The sequence below is a fragment of the Carcharhinus amblyrhynchos genome, chromosome 34 (genome assembly GCF_965287045.1).
Source record: "Carcharhinus amblyrhynchos chromosome 34, sCarAmb.v2.hapA, whole genome shotgun sequence".
NCBI lineage: Eukaryota > Metazoa > Chordata > Chondrichthyes > Carcharhiniformes > Carcharhinidae > Carcharhinus > Carcharhinus amblyrhynchos.
The window spans coordinates 3,716,123-3,728,274 of NC_137357.1; the positions used below are offsets into that span (position 1 = coordinate 3,716,123).

The window sequence follows — 12,152 nt, forward strand, 5'->3', positions numbered from 1 at the left end:
TCTAGATCCTAAGAACCTCTCCTGGTACTCCATAGCTGGTGGACCCTTCCTTACGGTTAACTGGACCAGAGACTACCAATTGCACCAGGCAGTATTTGGAATTAGGGTGAAGGAGGGAGGAAAAGATAGTAAATTGAAATGTTGTTTCCGAATCTATGTAAATAAAAATTTGAAAACACCCGACCAGAATGATCAGGTTCCCCAAAACGATCCAAGAGCAGTAAAAGTAGTAGAAATACACAACCTAAAACAAACCCTTGAAATAGAGACTGGGTATGAGGAGACCAATGCCTGGGTAGAATGGATCAAATACACTGTAAAAAGCTTAAATAAAAGCAATTGCTATGCCTGTGCGTCTGGGAGGCCAGTGGCTCAAATAGTACCCTTCCCTCTGGGATGGAAACGCGACAGAAGAGGTATGGAGTGCATGTTAGCCCTGTATCAAGAAAAGGAAGCATGGGGCAATCCGAACTGCACATCCCTATCCCTGATGTTCCCTCCCGTGGAAGCAAAGAACTTAAAAACTCCCCCTCAGTTTCTCACTGCTGTTGTGAATCACACTTCATGTGTGAACCGACAAGGGGCAGAGTTAACTCATAATATGGGGGAGTTAGAATCATGCTCAGAGATCAGGAGCATTACAGAGAACGGAATGGGAGGGAACTATTCATCATTGAAAATCCCCAGAGCAGATATATGGTGGTATTGTGGAGGAAGGGTACTGAGGCCAACTCTACCCCCCCCAGTGGAAAGGTACATGTGCAATTGTCCAATTGGCTATACCATTTACCCTGGCATTTGAAGAATCGAAAAAGATAAGGAAAAATAAGAGATCAGTGATAGGAATTTCTTTTGATGAAAAGATATATCTAGATCCCATAGGAGTGCCTTGGGGAGTCCCAGATGAATTTAAAGCTCGAAATCAAATTACAGCTGGGTTTGAATCCTTGTTTTGGTGGGTGACAATAAATAAGAACGTAGATTGGATAAATTATATATACTATAACCAACAGAGATTCATTAACTAAACCAGGGATGCTGTCAAGGAGTTGGCGGAACAACTAGACGCCACTAGTAGAATGGCGTGGGAAAATAGGATAGCCTTAGATATGACGTTAGCAGAAAAAGGAGGTGTATGTGTAATGTTGGGGGGAAAGTGTTGTACCTTTATCCCAAATAATACGGCCCCTGATGGCTCTATAACCCGAGCCTTACGAGGACTAACAACCTTAGCAGAGGAAATAGCAGAAAACTCTGGGGTAAACAACGTATTCACTGTCTGGTTAGAATCCTGGTTTGGAAAATGGAAAGGAATGGTGGTGTCAGTACTAACTTCCTTAATAATAATGGCAAGGATATTGATAACCGTGGGATGTTGCATAATCCCCTGTGTGAGGGGACTGGTCCAAAGGCTTATTGAAACAACACTAACAAAGAAAATGTCTACGGTAGATCATGGAGAGAGAATGAATTTATTGAAAATTGGAAATGAACTGGATGATGAAGTAAATAAAATAGCAGAACAAATGCTCCAGGAATTTGAAATGTGAGGATGGATGGATGTGTCAACAACAAATTAAAAAGAAAAGGGGGGAATTGTGAGCAATAGGTAAAGATGTTGTTAACACATATATTTGTAGAGCATAGAGAAATAGCTTGAAGTTAAATAGATTGGATATAGTTAGGCATATTGATAACCCACTTTATGGAAACAACTGTGAGTTTAGTCACAAACATAGGACATAGGGTTCGATGCTGCTAACACAGCAATAATTAGGGATAATAAAAAGACTGCCTGTAATGTAGAGATAACATCAGAGATGTGATGTGCAGTGAAGCATACACCACATCCTGCAGGAATGTAAGAGGCCCACGTTATAAAAAGCAAATGGTCTGCAAGATGTGTTGTTTCTACAACTAAGCATAAAAGGGGAAAAGGTCACTGAGATGGTTGGGACAGCAGTGATTAAGTTGGCAAAGGATTGATTACTGCCAATCTGAACTGGACATGTAACAGTATTGGATAAGATGGATGAGTTTGCTAATGCACTCTTGTGATAACAGGAGACATTGTTAGATGGGATAGGAACTTAGGGCACCTCGAGCCAATAGGAGAATGTCAACACATAGATGGGACAGGGACCACCAATTAGGAGAGAACATCACATTGCAAAGCCATCACAATGCTTGTAAAAAAGGTATAAAATGTGCTGTAAATCTATGTGAGGTGTGCCTATTTCGCTAGACACCCGGTCTTGCAAGAACGTCAAATAAAATCTTGCTCCTTCAGAACTTGACTTGACTAAATTGTTTAACTGTGAGCTGTGTTTCTCACAGGCCAGTTTAACTGGGTACCATGTTACTCATTAGTTACACAATACCACCTCATGCAGCACCAAATGTGTGTGTTTGTTCTTTTGCTTTGGAGCTGATAGAACACTGGGAAAAATAAGAATGTATTAAAGCCAGCAACAGAATCATTGAATCCCTACAGTGCAGGTGGCCATTCAGTCCATCGGGTCTGCGCTGACAACAATCCCACCCAAACCCTATTCCCGTAACCTCATGCATTTACCCTGCTAATCTCTCTGATACTAATTGCCCCAATTTACCATGACCAATCCTAACCAATACATCTTTGGACACTACCGGACGATATAGCATGGTCAATCCGTCTAACCTACACATCTTTGGAAGCTAAAAGACAATTTAGCATGGCCAATTCCCCTAACCTGCACATCTTTGGACACTAAGGGCAATTTAGCATGGCCAATCCACCTAACCTGCATATCAGGAGCAATTTAGCATGGCCAATCCACCTAAGCTCCAAATCAGGGACAATTTAGCATGGCCAAGCACCTAACCTGCACAGCTTTTTCCTGCACAGCAGGAAATTGAAGCACCCAGAGGAAGCCATGCAGACACGGGACAAACTTGCAGACTCCACACAGACAGTGATCCGAGGCCAGAATTGAACCTGGGTCCCTGCCGCTGTGAGATAGTGCTAATCACTGTGCCACCCTACATAAAACATTAGCTGTGTCTCTCTCCAAAGATGCAGCCTGACCTGCTGGGTCTTTTGCAGCATTTTCTGTTCTGTTACTTTCTATTTAAAAAATTTCCATTTCTTTGTCTGTTTTTACAAAACTTGAAATGAGTTGCGTCTCTTGATAGATCCTCAAACAGAATACCAAAATATCTTGTCTTTCTAACTTGAGATATCTGCATATCAATGAGAATACAGATTTATACTGCGTCTGTGTTACTATTCACCTAAGCAACCCAGGAGAACAAATAACTTGGCCACTCAAGTCAGAGCTAATTAATGGCCTCTTTTTGAGCAGTTACACAATGTGTTCATATTCTATAAATAACCTGCAATTTACTTAAGACATTCAGCACCATTTGCTACTCTTCAGATACTGGTGCTGACTATGTTCTTAAGGACAACATTCAGGTCTGGGCTGATAAGTAGCAGGTAACATACGCACCACACAAAATGCCCAACAATGATTATCTTCGACCAGAGAGGATCTAACCGCCTCCCCTTGACGTTCAATGGCATTACTATCACTGAATACCCCACTATTGACATCCTGGGGGCTGCCATTATCCAGAAACTGAACAGGACCCAGCCTCATAAATACTGTGGCTCCCAGAGCAGGTCAGAGGCTGAGAATTCTAAGGGATACTTACAACTCCACGACTGCAGCGATTCAAGAAGGCAGTTTACCATCTTCTCAAGGAGCAATTAGGGATGGTCAATAAAATGTATTTATTAGTCAGAAGTAGGCTTACATTAACACTGCAATGAAGTTACCGCGAAAATCCCCTGGTCATCACACTCCAATGGGTTACACCGAGGGAGAATTTAGCACCCAATCAGCACGTTTTTTGGACTGTGGGAGGAAACCGGAGCACCTGGAGGAAACCCACGCAGACACAGGGAGAATGTGCAGACTCCGCACAGACAGTGACCCGAGTCGGGAATCGAACCTCGGTCCCTGGCGCTGTGAGGACCAATGCTAACCATGATAGAAGTGTTACCATGCCATCCCAATGTGGTTAACCTTTAAACGAGATGGCTGAGCAAGCTACTCAGTTTAAGAGCAATTAGGGATTGGCAATAAATGCTGGGCTTAGCTCACATCCTATTAAAAAATTATTTTAAAAAATTCTCCCTTGTATTTTGGTCTGAACCACACTGGGGTTTCTCCTGCCTGCCAGGGAGGCACAGTACAACAGTGATTAGCACGGCTGCCTCAGAGCATCAGGGACCTGGGTTTGACTCCTGGCTTGGGTCAATGTCTGTGGAGTTTGCACGTTCTCCCTGTGTGCATAGGTTTCCTTCGGGTGCTCTGGTTTCCTCCCACAGCTCAAAGATGTGCGGGTTAGGTGGATTGGCCATGCTAAATTGTCCCTTAGTGTCCAAAGATGTGTAGGTTAGGGGAATTGGACATGCTAAATTGCCTGTGTCAGGGGGATGAGCTAGGGTAAATGCATGGGTGATGGATATGGGGCCTGGGTGGGATTGTGGTTGGTGCAAACTCAACGGGCTGAATGGCCTCCTTCTGCACTGTAGGGGTTCTATGATTCTACATCTCCAGTATTACCTCGTCCGCATCCTTTCAAAAAAACCAATGGAAATAAGATCTGAAGATGCCAATGTGTTTGATCGATGTGCCTGACAGGGGGAAGTGGGTACAGCCGTGCTTCTGGCAGGAGTGATGGACAAAGAGAGGTGCAAGGTTGCTGTTCTCAAACACAGCAAGCCAAGCCTCAGGGGTGAGGTCGCTGACAAATGGCAGGGCGTGTTGCTGCTTGACATATTCCAGGAGCGAAGCTTCACAAAGAGAGGCTCATCCCGGGAAGAGCGATTCAAATTATAAAACAGACAGGAACAGAGGTAAACTGCTCAGTTTACCTTGAGTAAGGTCTGATGCCAGCAACAGAGGGCTAAAGAGTAGGGTGGGGACGGACACAAAGGTAGGATCCGAGCCAGAAGCAACAGTGGAGAGGAAGTTACAAATGATTAAAATCTTAACCCTGGGCCTGACTTTGCTCACTTCTGGGATAGGCGGTGGTGGGAAATGTTTTATCAAAGCGGTGTGTCTCAGATTTTATCTTTGCTCCAGTGTTAACAAGAGTTTCCCGAGCCTCAGGGAAGCTGCCAGCTAAAGGGAGATGTGAATGTGAACAGCAGTGGGGTGAGAGAGGTAATGGCATCCGTAGCACTGCCAATGAGTCAGGGAGAGCAGAAACAGCCCACCCTGTCTCTGAAACTTAATCTGCCTCCCTTCCTCGCGAATTGTAGAATCCCTACAGTGCAGAAGAAGCCATTTGGCCCATCCAGTCTCCACTGACTCTTGTGACAGAGTATCTTACCCAGGCCACTCCCACCGTATCCCCGTAACCCCACACATTTCCCATGGCGAATCCACCTGACCTACACATCTTTGGACGCTAAGGGGCAATTTAGCACAGCCAATCTACCTAACCTGCACATCTTTGGACACTAAGGGACAATTTAGCATGACCAATCCTCCTAACCTGCACAGCTTTTGACCCCAAGAGGCAATTTAGTATGGCCAATCTACCTAACCCACATATATTTGGACATTAAGGGGCAATTTAGCATGGCCAATCCACCTAACCTGCACATCTTTGGACACTAAGGGATAATTTAGTATGGCTAATCCACCTAACCCACACATCTTTGGACACTAAGGGGCAATTTAGCTTGGCCAGTCCCCCTAACCTGCACATCTTTGGACACTAAGGGACAATTTGGTTTGGACTATGCAAGGAAACTGGAGCACCCAGAGAAAACCCATGCAGACACAGGGAGAACGTGCAGTCTCCAGACAAACAGTCAGACGAGGCAGGAATCGGATGTGGTTCCCTGGCGCTATGAGGCATCAGTGCTAATCATTGTGCCACTTTGCCACCCTGTGTGTGCCATTGGATTCACCCACAATCAACAGCACCCCACCCATTAGCCCCAATAGCTGACCAACTCCTGTCCCCTGCCACCTGCCCAGTCCCACCACTATTACTCCTCTTCCAGTCTGGAAACCCAGGAGCAGGAACCCACCTAAAGGTTTCTCAGCGTGGCCTTGCCTGCCAATCAGACTGGCCTTCAGAATGGAGGAAGCAGGCTGCGGTGTTAGAACTCAGCCTTCAGGGACTTCCAGACAGGAACTCCTCTCGTGTGCTTGGAAATTCTGCCTCAGCACATGTCAGTGCCACCGTGTTCTGGACAGGATAAGACAGTTCCTGTCACCCTGACTGCATCCGTTCTTTGGGGGTTTATTAACCTCTTGGTTCAAAAGCAAGCAATCTATCTCTGTCAATTGTACATCAGCAGCACAAGTGCCTACACAATGATGAGTGGTTCCTTATGTTTCTGACACTCTCTATAGTCCCAACTCTGTACTCGGAGGTTTTTTTGTGTCGTTGACCCTGCTCTATATAAAATTCTGCTAAGAACGCGAAGGTTCAGAGATTTAGTAAGTTTCTCTGTGTTCCTCTGAAGCCTGAAGTATCCTCATCCATAAGGCCTGCCTCCCCCCAGCCCCACTCCTCGCCCTGGCTACCAACACACTCCGATCAATTACAGAAAGAGAACATGATGATTTGCAGAGATATAACGGAGGGAAACGTAGAAACATTGAAGATAGGAACAGGAGGAGGCCATTCGGCCCTTCGAGTCTGCTCCGCCATTCATCACCATCATGGTTGATCGTCCAACCCAATAGCCTCATCCTGCTTTCTCCCCATAACCTTTGATCCCATTCGCCCCGTGTGCTATATCCAGCTGCCTTTTGAATTCAATGTTTTGGCATCAGCATAGAATCCGACAATGCAGAAAAGGCCATTTGGCCAATTGAGTCGGCAATGACCTCTGACAGAGCATCCTATCCAGGCCCACTCTCCTGTCCTATCCCTGTAATCCCACACAGTTACAGTGGCCAATCCACCTAACCTACACATCTTTGGACAGTAAGGGGCAATTTAGCATGCCTCAAGGGCTATATCTAATTTCTTTTTGAAATGACACAACATTTTGGCCTCAACTACTTTCTGTGGGAGTGAATTCCACACATTCACCACCCTCTGAGTGAAGAAATTTCTCCTCACCTCAGTTCTAAAAGGTTTACTCCTTATCCTCAAACTATGACCCCTAGTTCTGGACTCCCCCCACCATTGGGAACATTCTTTCTGAATCTACCCTGTCTAACCCTGTTGGAATTTTATAAGTTTCTATAAGCACTTTGGGACATCCTGTTGTCATGGAAGATACTATGAAATATCAATATCTATCAAACAATTTGCTATATTAAATGATTGTCATTGTGGCACAGTGATTGGCACTGCTGCTTCACAGTGCCACGGACCCAGGTTCAATTCCTGGCTGGGGTCACTGTTTGTGTGAGACTGCACATTCTCCCCGTGTCTGCATGGGTTTCCTCTTGTTTCCTCCCACAGTTTGAAAGATGTGCTGGTTCGGTGCTAAATGCTCCCTCGTGTACCCAAACAGGTGCCAGAGTGCGGCAACTTGGGTTTTCACAGTGATTTCATTGTAGTATTAATGTAAGCTGACTTGTGACACTAATAAATAGATAATGTTGGCTGCAGCCCTGCCTTGCTAATGTACTTACTCTGATGGGCATATTCAGTGTTGTTATTGCCCCCTGGTGGCAGTGACAGGGATGGGTAGGGAGACGTTCCTGGTCCCAGTGCTGCGATCATCTCCATCACATTCGGCATGGTCATCTGGCTGGGGCTCATGGTCTTGCACCTCTTGGCCACGGGCCCATCTGGATCATCCTTAATGTGGATGTCCGACTTGACTGGCACCGGCCTCCAGCTGCACGTTGGGTCGATTGTAACCTCTTCAAACTCCGTGCTGGGGAGAGCGAGCAGAAATTGTTTTAGATAAAAATGTTTTCAGGATGCTGTGCCCTTACCCTTCTATGCTTATTTCGACTTTAACAGCACAGAAAGAGGCCCTTTGGCCCATTGTGTCTGTGCTGGCCATCAAAAACCAACTATTCTTATCCCATTCCCCAGCACTTTTAATTTGATTTGATTTATTATTGTCACATGTATTGCGATACAGTGAAAAGTATTGTTTGATTTATTATTGTCACTTGTATTGGGATACAGTGAAAAGTATTGTTTGATTTATTATTGTCACAAGTACTGGGATACAGTGAAAAGTATTGTTTGATTTATTATTATCACATGTACTGGGATACAGTGAAAAGTATTGTTTGATTTATTATTGTCACATGTATTGGGATACAGTGAAAAGTATTGTTTGATTTATTATTGTCACATGTATTGGGATACAGTGAAAAGTATTGTTTGATTTATTATTGTCACATGTATTGGGATACAGTGAAAAGTATTGTTTGATTTATTATTGTCACATGTATTGGGATACAGTGAAAAGTATTGTTTGATTTATTATTGTCACATGTATTGGGATACAGTGAAAAGTATTGTTTGATTTATTATTGTCACATGTATTGGGATACAGTGAAAAGTATTGTTTGATTTATTATTGTCACATGTATTGGGATACAGTGAAAAGTATTGTTTGATTTATTATTGTCACGTGTATTGGGATACAGTGAAAAGTATTGTTTGTATTGGGATACAGTGAAAAGTATTGTTTGATTTATTATGGTCACATGTACTGGGATACAGTGAAAAGTATTGTTTGATTTATTATTGCCACATGTACTGGGATACAGGGAAAAGTATTTGATTTATTATTGTCACATGTATTGGGATACAGTGAAAAGTATTGTTTCTTGCGGGATATACAGACAAAACGTACTGTTCATAGAATGCAAATGGGAGAAGGAAAAGAGAGGGCGCAGATTATGGTGTTGCAGTTACAGATATTGTGCAGAGAAAAATCAGCTTACAGGTGAGTATATTCGAAAAGGGGTTTGACAGGAACTAGGCAGGAAAGTGGAGCTGAGATGTCACTGACGCGAGGGTCCGTATGGCCCATTCCTGCTTCTACTTATGTTCCTACAGCTCCAGACCGAGCAAAGTCACGAGATAGTCACTTACTTCTGTATCGCTGCCAGGATGCCCCACATGTACTGGTCTACTTCCAGTCCTTCCAGCAATGCCGTTTTACTATTAAAAGTGAAAAAAAATGAATTAAAGGCTGAAGATAATAAATCCCAGCACAGCAGCACAGCTCCAGAGTAATTTTCTAATGCTGCCTCCAAACCCGGAGTTTTTGCAGGGTCTCACACTTCTTGAAAGAACAAACAAAAAGACTAGATTGGCACACAGAATCCCTACAGTACAGAAGGAGGCCATTCAGTCCATCTAGTCTGTAATGACTCTCTGACTGACAGACCATCTTACCCGGGCCCCCTCTATCGCTGTAATCCCACATATTTACCCCACTAATTTCCTTAACCTACACATCTTTGGACACTCAAGGGCTAAGGATATTATTAAACTGGAAAGAGTGAAGAAAAGATTTACTAGGATGCTACCGGGACTTGATGCTTTGACCTTTAGGGAGAGGCTGGATAAACTGGCAATTTTTACCTGGGAGAGCAGGAGGCTTAGGGGTGAGGGGCATAGATCAGCTAGATAGTCAACAAGGTAGGGGAGTCTAAAACTAGAGGGCATAGATTTAAGGTGAGAGGGGAGAGATACAAAAGGGTCCAGAGGGGCAATTTTTTTCATACAGAGGGTGGTGAGTGTCTGGAATGAGCTGCCAGAGGCAGTAGTAGAGGCGGGTACAATTTTGTCTTTTAAAAAGCATTTAGACAGTTACGTGGATAAGATGGGTATAGAATGATGTGGGCCAAATGTGGGCAAGTGGGACTAGCTTAGTGGTGAAAATTGGCCGGCATGGACAAGTTTGCCTGAAGGGCCTGTTTCCGTGCTGTAAACCTCTAAGGGACAATTTAGCATGGTCAATCCACCTAACTCGCACATCTTTGGACGCTAAGGGACAATTTAGCATGGCCAATCCACCTAACCTGCACGTCTTTGGATGCTAAGGGACAATTTAGCATGGCCAATCCACCTAACCCGAGGAAACCCACGCAGACACAGTGAGAACATGCAAACTCCACACAGACCAGACGCTGGAATCGAGCCCAGGTCTCTAAATCCTTCTGATACACCAGAACTTCAGGTGTCAGAGTCGCCAGAACTTTGGGTGTCAGAGTTTATTCTTTAGGAGGGCAGAATATGTTTAACACAGGGAGTAGGAACAATACTGGATCCCTTGCCAGGGAAACACATCTAGAAATTAGATATTGAATAGTCCGTGTGTATTTCAAAAGGGAAACTCGCGCTGTGTTGACCATACTGAATTCTTTGAGAAGGTAAGAATAATGCAGTAGATGTAATTTTTTATATACCATTGGTCAGATTTATAGCTATCTTCGCGTGATGATATTATAATTAGGACGACATGCACAGGTTATAATTGGACAACTATACCCTTACCTATGCATGATGTTAATCAATAAAAGTGAGTAGATGTAGGTAAAACTAATATGCAAATGTAAATCTTTGACTGATAGGTCCAAAAGACATGCTGATTAGGTGCATTGGCCATGCTAAATTCTCTGTCAGTGTACTCAACAGGCGCTGGAGTGTGGTGACTAGAGGATTTTCACACTAATTTCATTGCAGTGTTAATGTAGATCTACTTGTGACCAATAAATAAACTTTAACTGTGACATGCTAATCACTTGTAATCGAATTAGAATCAGAGGATCCCGACAGTGCAGGAGGCCATTTGACCCATCGAGTCTGCACTGACCACAATCCCACCCAGGCCCTATCCCCATAGCCCCACATATTTACCCTGTTAGTCCCCCTGACACTAAGGGGCAATTTGGCATGGACAATCCACCTAACCAACACATCTTTGGAGTTTGGGAGGAAACTGGAGGAAACCCATGCAGACACGGGGAGAATGTGCAAACTCCACATACACAGTGACTCGAGGCCAGAACTGAACCCGGGTCCCTGGCACTGTGAGGCAGCAGTGCTAAACACTGTGCCACGCATTACTGCTGGTGTATTTCTGAATTCCACAGTCGTCAATAAATCATCTTAAACCACTCTGCGACTTTGTCCGTTTACTTGAGGGGGATGATAGTTTTAACTACGACAACAAGGAAAACATCAAGACAGTATCTGAGAATAATAGGAAGCAAGGAGAAATAATCAAGGGGCTTTTCTAAAAAAAAAGCCTTTGCTTTTTCACAGCTTTGACTCACGACTCGACAAATAAAGGACTCACTTGCACACTGGACATCTCCACGTCCCTCTGTCGCAGTTCAACTGCAGATAGGACTCGAGGTCGAAACACTGGTAAAGACAAATGAAGCAATATTAGTTCATTAATCCTGTAATACTGTTGGGCTGAGGGCGAAATTCTCTGTCAACCATTTTCGAATAACACCTCAGTATGAATTGGAAGCAAACAGCCTGAACGTTACTCTGTAGACATGGGAAGTTGCGTTTCACACTAACGGAAACTTCCTTCCCCTTGAACGTCTGAGCAGGAGGAGTTCTGAACCCTTTATAATTAACCCAGTTAATTTTCCCCAGTTGACTGGGCAGCAGCACGGTGGCCCAGTGGTTAGCACTGCTGCCTCACAGCGTCAGGGACCTGGGTTCGACTCACGGCTTGGGTCACTGTCTACGTGGAGTCTGCACATTCTCCCCGTGTTTGCGTGGGTTTCCTCCAGATGCTCCAGTTTCCTCCCACAGTCCGAAAAACGTACTGGTCAGGTGCTAACTTCTCCCTCAGTGTGTTCGAACAGACACTGGAGCGTGGCAACTAGGGGATTTTCATAGTAACTTCATCGCAGTGTTAATGTAAGTCTACATGTGACAGTAAACTTGAAACTTAAACTGTATCGGTGACAATTAAAACCTCCCCCACATATTCAGCAAGAAGAGATACAGAGAAAGGAAAAAAATTACAGGCAAGAGAGTAAAACGGGCAAGGGACATCTTGTGGAATTTGTCTGTTGATCTCCTTCCCGTGTTGATATAGCCTGGGGTGGGAATGCATGGTTATGTGTTTGGGAAATGGTCATAACGCAATTTGTGAATGCTGTATCTGAACCTGAGCAGAAGAC

General features: G+C 44.2%; 1 protein-coding gene across 3 annotated transcripts in view; it reads right to left on the minus strand.

Annotated features, from left to right (window-relative positions):
• LOC145361288 (zinc finger MIZ domain-containing protein 1-like) overlaps positions 1-12,152 on the minus strand; it is a 133,582-nt gene that overhangs the window by 27,127 nt on the left and 94,303 nt on the right. For all 3 annotated transcript variants that reach the window (XM_080216933.1, XM_080216932.1, XM_080216934.1), the window contains 3 exons: positions 11,306-11,373; positions 9,091-9,159; positions 7,662-7,909 (listed from right to left, as the gene is read on the minus strand). In XM_080216933.1, coding sequence (XP_080073059.1) covers positions 7,662-7,909; positions 9,091-9,159; positions 11,306-11,373 — 385 coding nt within the window. The remainder of the gene's footprint in view (positions 1-7,661; positions 7,910-9,090; positions 9,160-11,305; positions 11,374-12,152) is intronic.